General features: G+C 34.2%; 1 protein-coding gene and 1 long non-coding RNA gene across 2 annotated transcripts; both read left to right on the top strand.

Annotated features, from left to right (window-relative positions):
* The first annotated feature begins 2,862 nt into the window (after positions 1-2,862).
* LOC141621854 (nucleobase-ascorbate transporter 6-like) lies at positions 2,863-6,120 on the top strand. The gene is made up of 9 exons (XM_074438028.1): positions 2,863-2,997; positions 3,207-3,344; positions 3,601-3,744; positions 4,138-4,213; positions 4,553-4,628; positions 4,728-4,787; positions 4,871-5,055; positions 5,145-5,374; positions 5,580-6,120. The coding sequence occupies exons 4-8, from the start codon at positions 4,155-4,157 to the stop codon at positions 5,173-5,175; spliced, it is 411 nt and encodes a 136-aa protein (XP_074294129.1). The 5' UTR covers positions 2,863-2,997; positions 3,207-3,344; positions 3,601-3,744; positions 4,138-4,154; the 3' UTR covers positions 5,176-5,374; positions 5,580-6,120.
* A 4,884-nt stretch (positions 6,121-11,004) lies between these two features.
* LOC141621853 (uncharacterized) lies at positions 11,005-12,015 on the top strand. The gene is made up of 3 exons (XR_012532732.1): positions 11,005-11,263; positions 11,411-11,537; positions 11,698-12,015. It is a non-coding gene; the product is annotated as an uncharacterized LOC141621853 (long non-coding RNA).
* The last annotated feature ends 6,479 nt before the right edge of the window (positions 12,016-18,494 follow it).

The following is an 18,494-nucleotide window of genomic DNA, read 5'->3' as shown; positions in this document are numbered from 1 at the left end:
TGTTTTACGAGTGTAAATGTAACATTTTAAGAGTGTAAATTTGATTTTTTGTGACGGAAATTTTGAATTTATATAATTTTAACATATTACAAGTGTAAATTTGATGTTTTACGAGTATAAATGTAACATTTTAAGAGTGTAAATTTGATTTTTTGTGACGGAAATTTTGAATTTATATAATTTTAACATTTTACAAGTGTAAATGTGATGTTTTACGAGTGTAAATGTAACATTTTAAGAGTGTAAATTTGATTTTTTGTGACGGAAATTTTGAATTTATATAATTGTAACAATTTACAAGTGTAAATTTGATGTTTTACGAGTGTAAATGTAACATTTTAAGAGTGTAAATTTGTTTTTTTTTTTTTTTTTTTGTGACGGAAATTTTGAATTTATATAATTTTAACATTTTACAAGTGTAAACGTGATGTTTACGAGTGTAAATTTGATTTTTTGTGACGGAAATTTTGAATTTATATAATTTTAACATATTACAAGTGTAAATTTGATGTTTTACGAGTATAAATGTAACATTTTAAGAGTGTAAATTTGATTTTTTGTGACGGAAATTTTGAATTTATATAATTTTAACATTTTACAAGTGTAAATGTGATGTTTTCCGAGTGTAAATGTAGTATTTTAAGTGTAAATTTGAAGGTTTAAGAGTGTAACTTTGGTCCTGTGAGTGTGACTTTGGTCCTTTATAAGTGTAACTTTTGTTCTTTACGAGTAAAACTTTAGTCCAACTACCAAAAAACACCACCACCGTCGTCCTCCACCACCAACTCATATCCACACAAAATATGAGTGCAAATCTATATAATTTTAACGAGTGTAAATGTACAGATATACAAGTGTAAATATAAAGAAATATGAGCGTAAATGTAAAATATGAGTGTAAATGTAAAGAAATACGAGTGTAAATGTAAAGAAATACGAGTGTAAATGTAAATAAAAATGCGTGTAAATGTAAAGAAATATGAGTGTAAATGTAAAGAAATATGAGTGTAAATGTAAAGAATTGTGAGTATAAATCTGAAAAATGCGTGTAAATGTAAAGAAAATACGAGTTTAAATGTAAAAAAATACGAGTGTAAATGTAAAAAAATACGAGTATAAATTTGGAACAATAACAATAACACCAACACCAACGAATATTAACAACTAACTTTATTATAAAACTTAAGAAAAAAAAATAGATCTTAAAAAGACTAAGTATCTATTTTATAGATCTAAGAATAAAAGTAGATCTAAAAATTTTAAAAAAAAAAACTTTTCGAGTGTATCTATTTTGAAGATTTAATAAGAATAAAATAAAAGTATCTCACAATATAAAAGAAGACGAATTTTAAAACTGAAAACGAAATCTGAAAACGATGATATACAATTATACACGAGTCATTTAAAGTCATTAAAAGAACAAGCAACTAAAGTATAATAATGGGTCAAATTACACGTTGATCTATGCATTGAATTTGAAAACGATAAATCTGAAAAACAAAACCATGTTAACAGACGCCATCACCAAAAAACCAATAAACCATGTTAACAAAATCTGAAAACGATAAATCTGAAAACAATAAACCAAAAAACCAAACGCCATCACCAACACCGTCCTCTTTCTCACATCCTCTCCTCACATCATGACCCACAACAACCACAAACCGACTACAACACCCTCGACAACAAGCCGCACTAAATCAGATCTCGATTTTTTATTGGTTTATTTTCAGATCTTGTGGTTGTGGTTGTGGTCGTGGATGTTGTTGTTGGTTGTTGTTGACGACGGTGTTGGAGGAGGCGAGAAGGGTGGCTGGTGGTGTTGTGGTCGTCGGTAGAAGAGGTGCGTCGTTGTGGTGGTGGCGGGTGTGGGCGTGGGTTTAGGTGTTTGGGATCTGGAAATAGTAGGGATGTGGAGGTCGGGATGGTGTGCGTGAGGGGGAATGGTGGTGGTGGTCGGGATGGTAGTCGGGGGGTGGTGTTGTATTTCAGATCTGGAAATGGTGGAATGGTGGAGGTCAGGATGGTGTGCGTGAGGGAGAATGGTGGTGATGGTCAGGGTGGTAGTCGGGAGGGTGGTAGTCGGGTTGTTTCAGATCTGGAAATAGTGGTGGGTGTGGGTCTGGGTAATGGTGGTGGATGTGGGTGAGCCGCGAGGCGTGGTGGTGGCTTACAGGCCCGGGTACTAGGGTAGGGTGGTCGGTGGTGGTGAGGATGAGGATGAGAGGAGGCAATTTTTTTGGGTTTTTTTAATTTCGTGGTGGTGGTGGTGGTGGCTGATAGGTCGGGGTAGTAAGGTGGGGTGGTTGGTGGTGGTGAGGATGAGAGGAGGGAATTTTTTTTTTGGTTTTTTGAATTTTTGGATTTTTTTGGTTTTTAGAGAGTTGGAGGGATGATATTTGTGTGATAGGAGAGAGAACTGAGTGGAAAAAGAATGGTTTTATAGTGAAATTAGAGGTTGATTAGTGATAGTAGAGAGGGAAAGTATTTAATTAGGATTGATCCCCTAATTTTTGCACTAATCCTCCATTTTTCTCTTTCAATCTAAGCCCTCCATCTCATCTTTTTAAGGGTCCTAAAGAGGACTTATGAACTCAATGGATTTGGGTGGGTCATTAGATCTCATTTATATATATATATATATATATATATATATATATATATATATATATATATATATATATATATATATATATAAAATTGAATCAATGTGAGACCTTTCTTGGGGTGAAAGAAATTGTGTCCATCCTAAACCATTAGATCTAAAAATAATAGACCCACCAGATAATGCCACGTGTCCCCCTATATAATTCTAATTAACTAACGCACAAAATTTTTGGTTCATTTACTCAATTCATTTGCTTCGTCCAGTCTCTCTCTACAATTCATCTTCAACCGAGCTCCTCCATCTTCAGCTCCATGTTCGCCATTATCAGCGAGCTTTTCGACCGCCAATATCACTGAGCTTTCCGACCGCCATTGTCATCCTGAAATTAGGTAACTAATTTTCATCTACTTATTTTCGATCACACTAATTTTCGATCGCCATTGTCATCCTGAAACGCAATAAAATTTCGAATAATCGCTTCGACCGCCATTGTCATCCATCACACTAATTTTCAATCTACTTATTTAATTTGCTAAATTAAAGCTCAACTAGTTTAATTACTCATTTTATTGCGTTTCCTTCTCTCTCTTCAACTCAGCTCCAGTGATTCGAAGTTTGAAGCAAAGGAGAAATCAGGAGGCATTGTCGTTCAGGTTTTGGCGCGCGCACCATCGCCATGGACGGCTCAAGCTCAATTCTTATCCAAATTTCGACTCTCAAGGATATGCTTGACAAGGTTTACGCTAATTTTCATCTCATTCGATTCCTATGTTGTTGAGTGTCTTCAATTATTGCAAATAATCGAAGAATTAATTCGTTTTAGGTTAACGATGAAATCGAAACGAATAATCGAAGTTTCTATTTCCTTATTGCTTGATGATGAAATCGAAGCGATTATTCGAAATTTTAACCTTATTTGATTTCTGCGGACCTACTGGTAATGCCGAAGTTTATCATTTCGAAAACATGATCAAAATTCCTCTTTTTTTTAGGTTACTGATGAAATTGAAGCGAATATTCAGATTAGAAGGCAAATTGAGTCCGAAATTGTCAAGTGTGAAGAAATTGAGGCCGCGCTTGCTGCTAGAGAGTCGGAGCTAATGAAGCTAGTGTATTTCTTTTGATCGCCGTCACTGGTAATTTCTTTTGAATTTATGATATTTGATTTTATTTGTTTTTTTGTTCTATGATTATATGATACGAGTTGATCTCTACTGTTTGCATTCATGTGCAATTCTGTTGTTTGTTACACACATTTTCACTTCTGTTTAGCCCTAGTAAATGATGTCAATTTGTGAAGTAAACGATTATCATAATTCTGAGGATAGAAAGGTCTAAATTGGCATCTATTTGCTCTGTTTAAACCATATTGCATCCGCTCAAGCCAATTCCATACGTTTGTTAACCATTGTCAAAGAGAACTAAAGCTTTTATATAATTCCTGAAGATTCGTACATTATTTATTGTGGGTCAATATTCTATGAATGATCTTAAGTTCTTAACTGATATTGCTTTCTTATAAACTGCAGTGGCGGATGTTGTATTAATGTTGGGCGAGTATTTGAGGAATGAGCCTTGGATGGAACTTCTATGTAATCATCTCAGGTATCATGTTAATAATATAAATAATTCATCTTTGACATAAAACCGGCTTCAGAAGGAGAATCAGCGACTAAAACTGAAAGAGTTTCAGGAAATACCTAAGAAGACTATAATATCCTTGGTTAGTAATAGTTCTGATTGACTCATTGGTAGAGGTTCAGGGCAACAATGAGATCAATCCAAGGGGCGATAATGTTTGCATCGATATTTCCTGTCATAATTGGGGTTCTGGGACTGTGGAGGATTGTTGTAAGGGCAGGTGGAAAGACACTGTTTTCCACTGACTTATTAAAAATACGTTTCTTGCATAAAGCGTTTGCTCATGGAAATTTGTTAGTGTAGGTTCTTAAGCCCTCTTGCTGCTATTCCTCTAGTGACTCTAACTGGACTTGGCCTATTAGAGTTCGGTTTCCCTCTGGTACGCTAGTTATCGTTGTACTATGATCCTGTCATTGATGTCTTGGGAATTTATTTACCAAACCTGAAATTATCTACTGTCCATCTGATCTTATGCTAGCTTGCTCAATGCTCTGCAATCGGAATCCCAGCTCTTGTTGTACTCATATTTCTCTCGCAGGTACGAGCATCCAATCTCTCGGTTTTTGTTGTACTCGTGTACATTATTTTGGCTAAGATATGAAAACATAACTGATAATGCAGTATCTTGGTAGCATCTTGAAGCCATTTAAATCCGTTGGACGCCGATATGCACCAACAGCAACAGTAGCCCTAATTTCGGCTTTTGCAGCAGTCCTAACAGCGGGCAGAGCGTTTAAGAATACCTCGCCAAGTGCTCAGTTTTACTGTCGTACTGATTACAGTGGTCTCCTCGGTGCTGCTTCCTGGTGAGTCCATTCTCGATGATACCAGGAGATCAACATATTCTTTTCTTCTTAATTATACTCAGTAATGAGTTCCTGATATTGTTATGCAGGCTACGAGTCCCTTACCCGTTTAACTCATGATCAACATATTCTTTTCTTCTTAATACCTAAGAAGACTATAATATCCTTGGTTAGTAATAGTTCTGATTGACTCATTGGTAGGGCAATGAACGTTGCTGGTCGCTTAAGTATAGAATGTTGGGTGTAGATGCTGCTTTAACAGCCCTCACCAAAGATTGAGAAATCCCTATGCAGGAGATTTCAACATTCTTCCGAAGAGGTATGTTATATGTTCATCCTATCGGTTATAGCATTCACAGTCGATTTTGGGGGTGTACTCATAACCTGGATTTGAACACGTTCGCATAAAATTGTACTTTTTGAGTTATGGCTCCTCTAACAAACAAAACATAACGATCACAACGGATTTGAACAGAAAAATTATTAGCAGAGGCTAAACATAACTAGGTTATTCAATTTTGCAGTGAACCATATATGATGATCATGCATGGGCAGATGCCTAAATCAGCGAAAGATAATACAGCGGCAAAAGATCAGACATCGCCAAAATATGAGACAGCGTTAAAAGATGAGACAACAGTGAAAGATGAGACAGCAGCGACAGATGATACAGCGACAACAGATGTGACAGAAGCGACAGATAAGAAACCAAACTGTGAAAAGGCCGTAAATCTTTGGTTGCTTTTGGACGTACCCATGACAGCCTCATTGGTATGTGATTGTATCTATCCTTAAGCTTTGGGAATTTATGCAGAAAAGAATGGGGGTTAGAAGGAAGCTGGTATGCTGCACAAGGGACAGGGTCATTAGCATTGATTTTGATGAGAATGAACAGGACAGTAAGGCCCCCTTTATCTCCTTCATACTATATACTCTCTCTTTTATTCAATTCATTGTGTTTTTATTTATTATCATTAATTTATAATCTTAATTCCTACTTCAGGAGTTCAGTTGTAGGACTACTAGTCATGCATTCAATGCCAATATAATTGTGTTGCTGTGTTATCTACCATTGCATTCATTTTCACTACTTTTTCCTGCAGATCAGATTAAGTAGTAATACTACTTTCATTCTTCTCGTAATTCGTATTTACCCGATAGAAACACGGAAGTAGTTAATTACCTGTCATGCATTTGTCCCAACTCCGTGTTATCCGCTAAATCTTGTACGCCATGAGATTTGTTTTCTAGTTAAATAGTCGAGATTCACAGCAATAATAGTTTTGATGCCAACGCGTTTTTAAACCCAAGTCATGAATTGGACCGGCCGCAGTAGTTGCATAGCACCAGGAAAAATATTGAAGGTGTCAAGTACATTTTGAAACAAAAAGGCGGATATTATTGGCTCAAGGTAGGTAGGTAGGTAGCCTTTTTGGCTCAATCTAGTTTGACTTGAGAGCATATAATAAGAGCTGGTATTTTATTTGAATCAATTTCCTGAATCCCAGCAAAAGTGGTAGTCTAGGTTAATGCTAGTAGGAATACAATTACTCCGTATTATTTTTCAACTACTCCTATTATCTAGACTTTTTGTCATAAATTGTATCCATATAGTTTAAGATTAGGCTATCTTATTTACTTGTCCCAGTGTGAGAGCGAGCCTTGTATTCTTGAGGTACTAACTGTGAAATCGAGTCTGAAGGGAGTTGTGTCGGAATGTTAGTGTTTGACAAGCGACACAAATGCAAAGTGAAATGTCGAAGTGACGTAGTCGTGATGAAATTATATTTGAAGTGAGCCAAATTAGGACAGTAGTAAAGATGAAGGTAGCTAGATAATGTAACCCTGCAACTGTTGTGATATAGTACCCACATGGAAGTCACTGTCTTCCTGCAAATTAAGATAGACAACAATATGTTCCATTCAAATCTTTGTTTGTATCTTGTTGAAAAATACTAATTGTGAGAAGCACACATACTACGAAAATGATTTATCGAAAGTGATGTCTATGGAAATTTCCTGAGTTTTTATTGTATTATATTTTCCTCTTTAGCAACCCTTACTATTAGGGAAGCATTAAGTGTAAGTGTCGAAAAATGTTGCATGTTTACAGCTTCTGTTTATGGCGAGTTGTGGAAATTGTTTTTGTGAAACCTGGACCTAATTTTGTGAAGTTAGGACTTAAATTGGTTAATTTCATAGTAAGAAATAATTGTGTATCCTAAAGTATTGATATGTGTATCTGAGATACTAACATGTGTATCTAGAGTGGTTGTGGGGGAAAACATTATTCAACTAGAGAAGGTAGAGGGTGGTTAGTACCTAATAAATATTGGAGCTAATATTGTGAACCTTGGAGCGCGGTATGTGAAACTAGAAGGTGATTTTGTGAAATTTGGAGCGCGGTATGTGAAATCGTTTACTTTAGAGGTGATTTGTGAAACTAAGAGGTGATTTTGTGAATCCTATACCTTATTTTGTGAATCTTAGAGCTTGCTTTGTGAAAATAGAAGGTAATATTGTGAAATTTGGTCACAAAATGGTCGAAATCACCTATTTTGCTCTTTTTCTTATTTTGTGAATCATAGACCTTGTTTCGTGAATCCTAGGCCTTTTATTGTGAAACTTGGTCATAAATGGTCAAAATCGCCTATTTTCCTCTTTTTATTATTTTGTGAATCATATACCTTATTTTGTGAATCTTAGAGCTTGTTTTGTGAAAATAGAAGGTAATATTGTGAAATTTGGTCACAAAATGGTCGAAATCACATATTTTGCTCTTTTTATTATTTTGTGAATCATAGACCTTGTTTCGTGAATCCTAGGCCTTATAGTGTGAAACTTGGTCATAAATGGTCAAAATCGCCTATTTTTCTCTTTTTCTTATTTTGTGAATCCTATACCTTATTTTATGAATTTTAGAGCTTGTTTTGTGAAAATAAAAGGTAATATTGTGAAATTTGGTCACAAAATGGTCGAAATCACCTATTTTGCTTTTTTTTCTTATTTTGTGAATCCTAGGCCTTATATTGTGAAACTTGGTCATAAATAGTGAAAATCGCCTATTTTGCTCCTTTTATTATTTTGTGAATCCTATACCTTATTTTGTGATTCTTAGAGCTTGTTTTGTGAAAATAGAAGGTAATATTTTGAAATTTGGTCACAAAATGGTCGAAATAACCTATTTTGCTCTTTTTATTATTTTGTGAATCATAGACCTTGTTTCGTGAATCCTAAGCCTTATATTGTGAAACTTGGTCATAAATGGTCAAAATCGCCTATTTTTCTCCTTTTCTTATTTTGTGAATCATATACCTTATTTTGTGAATCTTAGAGCTTGTTTTGTGGAACTAGAAGGTAATATTGTGAAATTTGGTCATAAAATGGTCGAAATCACATATTTTGCTCTTTTTATTATTTTGTGAATCATAAACCTTGTTTCGTGAATCCTAAGCCTTATATTGTGAAACTTGGTCATAAATGGTCAAAATCACCTATTTTGCTCCTTTTATTATTTTGTGAATCATATACCTTATTTTGTGAATCTTAGAGCTTGTTTTGTGAAAATAGAAGGTAATATTGTGAAATTTGGTCGCAAAATGGTCGAAATCACCTATTTTGCTCTTTTTATTATTTTGTGAATTATAGACCTTGTTTCGTGAATCCTAGGCCTTATATTGTGAAACTTGGTCATAAATGGTCAAAATCGCCTATTTTTTCTTTTTTTCTTATTTTGTGAATCATATACCTTATTTTGTGAATCTTAGAGCTTGTTTTGTGAAACTAGAAGATAATATTGTGAAATTTGGTCACAAAATGGTCGAAATCACCTATTTTGCTCTTTTTATTATTTTGTGAATCATAAACCTTGTTTCGTGAATCCTAAACCTTATATTGTGAAACTTGGTCATAAATTGTCAAAATCGCCTATTTTTCTCTTTTTCTTATTTTGTGAATCATATACCTTATTTTGTGAATCTTAAAGCTTGTTTTGTGAAATTAGAAGGTAATATTGTGAAATTTGGTCATAAAATGGTCGAAATCACCTATTTTGCTCTTTTTCTTATTTTGTGAATCATAAACCTTGTTTCGTGAATCCTAGGCCTTATATTGTAAAACTTGGTCATAAATGGTCAAAATCACCTATTTTGCTCCTTTTATTATTTTGTGAATCCTATACCTTATTTTGTGAATCTTAGAGTTTGTTTTGTGAAAATAGAAGGTAATATTGTGAAATTTGGTTACAAAATGGTTGAAACACCTATTTTGCTCTTTTTATTATTTTGTGAATCATAAACCTTGTTTCGTGAATCCTAGGCCTTATATTGTGAAATTTGGTCATAAATAGTCAAAATTGCCTATTATTCTCTTTTTCTTATTTTGTGAATCATATACCTTATTTTGTGAATCTTAGAGGTTGTTTTGTGAAACTAGAAAGTAATATTGTGAAATTTGCTCACAAAATGGTCGAAATCACCTATTTTGCTCTTTTTATTATTTTATGAATCATAAACCTTGTTTCGTGAATTCTAGGCCTTATATTGTGAAACTTAATCATAAATAGTCAAAATCGCCTATTTTTCTCTTTTTCTTATTTTGTGAATCATATACCTTATTTTGTGAATCTGAGAGCTTGTTTTGTGAAACTAGAAGGTAATATTGTGAAATTTGGTCATAAAATGGTCGAAATCACCTATTTTGCTCTTTTCCTTATTTTGTGAATCATAGACCTTGTATTTTCAGTGTTTGTGAATATTGGAGGTAATATTGTGAACCTTGAAGCTAGTTTTGTGAACTTAGTACCTGATAATGTGAAATCTCGATTTGATTTGTGAAGAATGATTTTGTGAAACCTGGATTTCATTTTGTGAAACTTAGATCTGATTTTGTGAAACCTAGACATGATTATGTGAACTCTAGATCTAATTTTGTGAAACTTGTTTATGTGAAACCTGGACCTGATTTGTGAACTTTGTACCATTATGTGAAATCTCGACTTGATTTTGTGAAACTTCATTTTGTGAAACCTGGATTTTATTTTGTGAAACCTAGATCTGATTTTGTGAAACCTAGACATGATTATGTGAACTTTAGGCCTAATTTTGTGAAACTTGTTTTTGTGAAACCTGGACCTGATTTTGTGAAGGTAGGACTTAAATTGGTTAATTTCATAGTAAAAAATACTTGTATAAGCCAATGTGTCATGTTTCACATGTAAATGAAGTTACTAATGTTTTCATGTCTTTGTTACTTGTTGATGCATAATTTAATTTTGGTACAATATCATCTATTAGCTCAAAAGGTAGAGCATTGTGCTATTGCGCAAGGTGTGGGTTCGAGACCCACATAGATGAACAAATATAAATATCCGATTATTATATAATAATTACCATTGCCAATGTATGTCTAAAGTCACCTATTCAAGTCTTAGATTCACAAAATAAGGTCCAAGATTCACAAAAATGCATAGGGTCCACAAAATCAGGTCCAAGCTTAGATAAATCAAGTAGTCTCACAAGCTGTAGCTTAAGAATTTTGTCTGTTATATTTTAGAGACATAGAGTAAAGTATTTGGGCTTTTGTGTGTGAAAAAATATTTGGGCCAAAAGAAAAGTTAGGAATGAGCCTAAGTTTCCAGCCCAATAAATATTGAAAATCAGTTCATGAAGGAATATGGTGAGGCCGGCCGCCTCGCCATAATTAGCGGCCTCACCGGATCCGGCCTCTATATATATATATATATATATATATATATATATATATATATATATATAGAAATAGGATCCTATAAGTCCACCATTCTAAGTTGAGTCCATGAGTCCTTATCTAAACCATTGAATCTTAAAAAATGGATGGTTTAGATTAAAAGATAAAAACACTAAAAAACATACAATTTACACTCCCTATGCGTAATTAATTGTTTGTCTCTCATACACCAAATTCCCATAGACTAATTAATTCTTTTTCTTATAATTTCATTTTATCTCTCATTTTTATTTCATTTGCAAACCAAATCAAAAAAATTATTTCCGCATAAAATGAAAGCTACTTCATAAAAAGCTCCGTAAATCTTCATTCGGAGTCCGATTAGGGCGAAATAAAAGCCTAAATTTATTATTTTTTCGAGCCCGTCGTAATGGTGATATTTTTATATACCATTGAGTTTTCAAAATATTTAGTACTGATCGGTTGTGCTAGAAATATAATGGTTTGTGTTTGTTTCATATTAATTTTTGTTGGATTTTGTTGAAATTGTTGCTTAGGTATTTAAAATAGTTTGATAATTTTAAATATAGTGATTTTTGTGATTGTTTTTTGATGAATTATATCTAAATTTTTTAATTATTAATTGTAGTTTGGAGATGGAGATGATGATGATGATGATGATGATGATGACAAGTCGTTAGCGATATTGATTGATGATGAAGATGTTGATATGTCTTTGGTGTTATAGATTGATCGGTTGTGGTAGAAATATAATGGTTTGTATTTGTTTATTATTAATTTTTGTAAGATTTTGTTGAATCGTTACTTAGGTATTTAAAATGGTTTGATAATTTTAAATATAGTGATTTGTATGATTATTTTTTTGATGAATTATATCTAATTTTTTTTATTATTAATTGTAATTTTTTTATGAAGATGGAGATGATGATGATGATGATGATGATAATGATGATGATGATGATGATGATGATGATAAGTCGTTGGCGATATTGATTGATGATGAAGATGTTGATATGTCTTTGGTGTTATAGATTGACAATGAAGATGTGAGATTTAGATTGATTGATTTGGATTGATAATTGTTGATGAAGGTTGTAACTTCAATTATATAGTGTGTAACTTTATTTATATAAGGGTGTAACTTCAATTATATAGTGTGTAACTTCAGTTGTATATCGTGTAACTTCAGTTTTGTAAGAGTGTAACTTTAGTACTTTACGAGTGTAACTTTAATCTTATAAGGTCATTTTGTATATACAAATTTGAATATTACTAATTTGAATGTTTGTAATTTTAGCACAAGTTATGTAACTTTAGTGCTTTATGAGTGTAACTTTAGTGTTTTATGAGTGTAACTTTAATGCTTTATAAGTATAACTTTAATTTTTCACGTGTGTAACTTTAATATTTTAGGGTCATTTTGAATATAAAATTTTTAATTTAATAATTTTGAATTTCTGTAATTTTAGGACAAGTTTATGTAACTTTATTGATTTACGAGTGTAACTTTAGTGTTTTGCGAGTGTAACTTTTAACCTGAGTTGTAACTTTAGTCCTTTAAGGTTATTTTGTACATTAAAAATTTTAATTTGTTAAACTTTATCACATGTCTATCTAATTTGAATTGTTGCAGGTGTAACTTTAATAGGTGACATGTATAACTTTAATAAAGCAAGTGTGTAACTTTAGTCCGTCCCACCACCCTCGCCTCTTCATTCAGAGTCCAATTAATTATATGAGTAAATTAATTAACAATAGGTCTTGGTGTAGACGGGTGGGGCGAATAGACGGATAAAGACCTCTAATAAAATGGGTAGGAGGGACAAGGTGGGGCACCCCCCATGTGCTTCCCACTTTATGGCAAACGGATATTTTGTGAGGGAAAATGGTATCCGTCTATACGTATAGACGGATAGTGTCCGTCTATAATGAGAATTTGTGATTAATTAATTAGGTTCAAGTATAAATAGTGTAACTTCAGGTGGACATGGTGTAACTCCAAACAAATGAGTTAATTTCAAGCAAATAAGGTGTAACTTGCGAGTAATTAGCAGAACTCAAAATTTCAAAAACTCAATGGTAATCGAAAATATTACCATTGCGTCGGGCTCAAAAAATTAATAAATTTAGGATTTTGTTTCGCATTAATCAGAGTCCGGATGAAGATTTACGAAGTCTTTTACGAAACCGTTTTTATTTTACGCGGGTATGAAATTTCGTTTTTTAAATCTAATATTTTGATAATTGAAATATAAATGATAGTATATTAATTTAATAAATTATTTGATAGAAAAGAGAAAGTAATTGATAAGAAAACTTGGTAATTGAAATCATGGGAGACAAATCATTAATTGCATGTTGGGTGAGTGTTTTTTTGTTTTAATCTCAACAATTCATCTTGTAAGATCAAATGGTAGAGATGTGGACTTACGGACTCAACTAAATTTTGTGGACTCACCTGAACCTATCTCATATATATATATATATATATATATATATATATATATATATATATATATATATATATATATATATATATATATATCAGTCTTTTAGCCTTTGGTACTCACTACTTTCCGAAAGCAAAAAAAATATTTACAAGAAAGAGATAAACATTCTCCCAAGTTCTTACAAATAGTCAGGTGTTTTGTGTGTGTGGTAGCTTCACTTCTCAAATACGCAGATTAGAGACGATTACTTTATAGTTGGGTTTTTATCCTGGGGGCGACACGCTAGTAACTCCCTGCGACTATTTGGAGGGCGTGAATCGTCTTGAGGAGAGCTGATTTATTACGCGACTCTCCAACAAATTTTCAGGTGGTTTAATTATTGTACCAGTTCATCTTCCTTATCAAACGGAGTTTTTTCCAACATTGGTTCCCTAAACTAAAGGTGTAAAAGGAAGAGAAGCAAAGAAAGAGCAATAAAGGTAGAAAATGAGATTAAACTATCAATAGAGAGGGGACATGTCAGGATTTCGGTTCACTACGGTAGTCCAGTGACTCAACTGTAAACAACTTAGATAAATTACTGTGAGACGGATATGGAAAGGTCCTTCCGGTCCACTTTCTATCCTAAATTACCACTAACTTAACTTCCGTCCTCGTCAGGGTAGTCTACTGTTCATAGCAGGTCTATTTAGACCAATCTTCCGATCCAGGAATAAATTTAACCAGATTAAAAAGGTGATTCAGAAGTGTGCACTCAACTAAGTCGGTAGATACAGTTATATTGCTATGGGGACAGAGTTTCACAATTAATTCATCTAACCTGTTTACTACATCGTCACATTTCTACCGTAGATCCCCTAATCCCGACATGAAATGATTTAGCTACTCATATCGCTAATGTTGTCAATAATAACAATATTAAGATAACTAATGTAAAGCATGATGAAATAGTAATTAAAATGCATAAACACAGATTAGGGCAGAAATTAAGGAAGAGCAAAACAAGTAATTAAGATGAACAAAAGAGAGATTAATATTGAAAAGGGAGAAAGAGATTACAATCGCAAGAATCCGGCGTAAAGAACAAACAAATCCGAGCTAAATAACCTTGAAAGCAAAGTTACAGTGAAAGAGAGAAAGTAACACAGTCTTTTGTGAAAGATGAAAATAATAAGATAAAAACTTGATAGAATTGATGCTAATGACCTAGTTATTATGCGTTTATATAGAAAAACAAGTAAGTCCATAAGCTAAAACACGTTCACGGACTAATTAAAGCCTATGAAAGACAAAACCACTCGATCGAGTAGTTTGAAACAACTCGATCGAGCAATTCTCCAAGTAATCTACTCGATCGACCAAAATTGTTACTCGATCGAGTAACTCCTAATTCCAGCACTTCTTGATCGAGTACAATGCTACTCGATCAACCAACCTCGGCCATAGAAACCACTCGATCGAGTGATAAAACATCTCGATCGAGTATTCTTCTTCCAAAACAGCTCAAACTCGTGACCGACTGCCTCATAGACCGTTCCTTCACGCATCCCAATGCAAGATCTCACTCTGAAAAATCCGGTCTCCTCAAAATGCATGCAAAAAGGACGAAAATGGTACGATTCCACTACTTTTACGCTCATTCCTACAAAACGGACAAAACGAACCAAAGTAGCTAATTCGGGGGCAAAATGCAATATAAACAGTACGAAAATACGTAGAAATACGAGCTAAAATAGGCTAAAAAGACTATACAAAATACACGTATCAAATCTCCCCAAACCGAACCTTTACTCGTCATCGAGTTAACAAAAATGCAACTAATGGAACTGATGGGTGGATGTCGTCGGGTCACATCCTATCAAACACATTTATAATACTCAACAAACAACTAGTTAGCGGTAAGTCGAGGTCGATCCATGGGACGGTGTGCTTTGGGTTCTAAGTCTATCTATCTCAATTTATGCCAGTGTCACGATTTGTTTGGGTTTGTAGTTGTGTCCTAGATTAATGCAAGCAATAAAGTAAAGCAAACAATGAAAGGAAAGATGTAAACAAATGATTAAAAGTGCTAGGATATCATGGGGTCATAGGGGATTCATGGTGTTGATCATACAAACATGTTTACAATTATAAGCAAGCAATTAATGTTGTGGAGAAACCGAGTTGGTTTATATCTTACGGTTCATAGGAAGAGTAGGGTCCCGGAGCCGAATCGATTAGATTGTACAACACCTACAAGTCGACTTACTTTCCTCCTATTCAACTTCTATGCATGGTCCAACAAGACTCGAGTTGGTTTATATCTTACAAGTCAAGTTGAGTAGATAAGAGATGGTAAAAATGCAAGGATTCATAGGCTTAGCATTTCATCAAACATAACGTGTGCATAAAGTTGACATCACAACAAGCAAGCAATTTAATCATGTGAATATATTAGATTAAGCATGAATCAATCCCATGTTGGTTTCCCCTAATTACCCACTAATCCTAGCTAAAGAAACTACTCACTCATTATCATGGGAAACATGTCATTAATGGTGTCAAACATCACAACAAGTATAAACATGATAATAGAATGAAGAAATGAACAATAAAGAGTAAAGAGTAAAGGAATTATACCAAACTTGAGATGATCCAAATAATAAAGCAAAGAATAATAGAAGAAACTTGATTGATTGATGAAGGGTTGTCAATCCTCCAATAATAACCCAATAATCTTCAATTACCCAAAAGTAACAAACTTGAATAATAAACTTGAACAATAATTAAGAAGAGATTAATGTGAGATTTGTGGAAAGATTAAAGAGTAATCTATTCTAATCTACCCCTAATCTAATCTAAAGAAGGATTTTCTACTCTAAAAACTTGTGTAAAAGGATCCCCCTTTGATTATTTACAAGTGGGGTATTTATAGTAGAAATTAGGTGGATGCATTAGGGTTAACTAAGGGCTAAACTAGTAATTACACTTTTTAGATTGAGCAGGGAGGAGCCGGTATTTTTCGAAGGAAGGGCTTCTTTCTTTGTAGCTTGGAGAAAACGAAATTTATTTGTCTTTGGAATCCGTGCGTTTTGGAGTCGGGACGGGCGGATTCAGGCGGGGGAAGACGGGCGTCTTCAGGGGAATCCGGGCGGATTCTGTGGCTGCTGTCCGGGCGTCTTTGAAGGAAGACGCACGGATTCTCGTGCTCGGGACGGACGAATTGTGGACAATCCGCTCGGATTGTAGCTCAGCACTATTTCTTCTTCTTTTCTTCCCTTTTCTTCATAAAATCCTTGGGGATTTCCTCGGGGATGCAAGGATCCTTTCTCAATCATTGCTCATCTACTATCATATGTACAAAGGCCTTCTAATCTTTTCTCTCCTTGATGCTTGGTCATTGAATTCAATCAATTTAGTCTCGTTTTGCCATGAAAATGCAAGATTTGCACTCCTTTCCTACCAAGGGATCAAAATCTCAAAGAATATGCAAAACAAAGAACTAAAGACAATAAATGACCAAAATATGCACTAAAAAGCATGGGAACAAGGCTAATTCGGGGGTTAAATATGCGCTAATTATGGTCACATCAAATATCCCCAAACCGAACCTTTGCTCGTCCCGAGTAAAGAAGTGACAAAGACTAGGACCATTATTTAAACTAACCTAATAACATAGCCGATATGAGACAATTAGTGGGTCTCACTCCGCCCCTTCAACTCACAACAAGACAACCATGAGGTAGGATGCCTTCTTGCAAGGCAAGGTGGGTCTTGCCAAAATGGCGACACATCCAGACATTAAAGCACACAAAACAAGTAATGGATGCATCTACAAAAGGAATAGCCACTTCCTCATCAAGTGGCGGAGGCAACTAAAAGAGAACAAATTTAAGAGCATATAATCCGTCACAAGTACTAGTTCAACAAATTACTAAGGCTAAGAGGATGGCACTAAATCACCTCCAAATGGTGTTAAATTAGACTACTTTCGTCCTCAATTTCCAAATGCTTTCGTCAAGGGCGATCAGATGGTGGTGGAATGATGATCCCTATGATGCTAGTAGCATATGACATGACAAGTCTCGAATTCTCTACAAAGGTAAAGGTCATGGATCGTCCCAAGCTCGACAAAGTGGTTTGACAAAAGGCTTTTTGGGAATGAAATGCTCAAATCTTTATACACAACGGGTGGATATGACTAGTATTCAAAAATTGACCTCATTCAACTTTCACATTTCAAAAATTTAAGATGGGGTTTGTCCCTTCTGGGCTAGTGTCTTTTGCTTTCGCCAATCGCTTATTAGGCAACCGGTTAATCTCCAGACAATAGCTTTTCGGGGTGATAGTCACTCTGTCTCTGGGCGGCCGAATTCACAACCGTGTGGGGGCCCAATTCAATGGATCCCGCTCCAAAGCACATCGAAGTGGTACGCCTCCATCAAAACAATTAAATTTCTCAACATTTCAACATTTCATAACATTTGAGGTTTCCTTGGCATTAAATTACTTCCACATGACAAAACTTTCGAAATGAGCATTTCAAACTTGTTGATAGAAAGTATTTTTGGGCTGCCTTACCACAAGGTCAATCAAGGTCACCTAGACAAGTTAACCAAGTCCACATCGCATCACGGGGTTGGATAGGTGACTCACATGCAAACCCTTGACTAGGCTTTGGGTCATGGGTCAAAAGACACTAGTATGACACTATCTAGGGTGTTTTACAACCATTCTAGTAGGCAAAGTCTTAAGTTGAAAAAGTATTTGTAATGACTTAGTTGCTCTTGTCAAAGTTCCCAATTAGGCACTTTTCAAAACTTTTATCTAAATGCAACTACATGCCATGATGCAACTATTATATATATCTTAATGCAAGTGATTCTATCAACTAATATGACATATAAACTAAATGCAAGTCCTAAATTCACATTGTTATACCGCATCAATCAAAATAAAGTCACATAGTCATTAACATAAAGAGGAAAAAGGAGATTGGAAAGATCATACCATGCGGTCTTCAATATCCTCATGTCTCGGATGTGGCATAGTCAATCAATGTGAACAAGAATGAACAAACACAATATATACAAGACTACACTACAAAGGAAATAAACATGTTTTTGGATTTTCAATTTTCAAGTTTTTGATTTTATGATTTTATGAAATTAAAGAACATATTTTTGATTTTTGATTTTTTCATGTTTTTGATTTTATGAAATTAAAGAACATATTTTTGTGATTTTTCGAAATTTTTCAATTTTTATGCATTTTTGGAATATA

This window comes from Silene latifolia, chromosome X (genome assembly GCF_048544455.1).
Source record: "Silene latifolia isolate original U9 population chromosome X, ASM4854445v1, whole genome shotgun sequence".
NCBI classification, from domain to species: domain Eukaryota; kingdom Viridiplantae; phylum Streptophyta; class Magnoliopsida; order Caryophyllales; family Caryophyllaceae; genus Silene; species Silene latifolia.
This window is presented reverse-complemented; position numbering and strand designations above follow the sequence as displayed.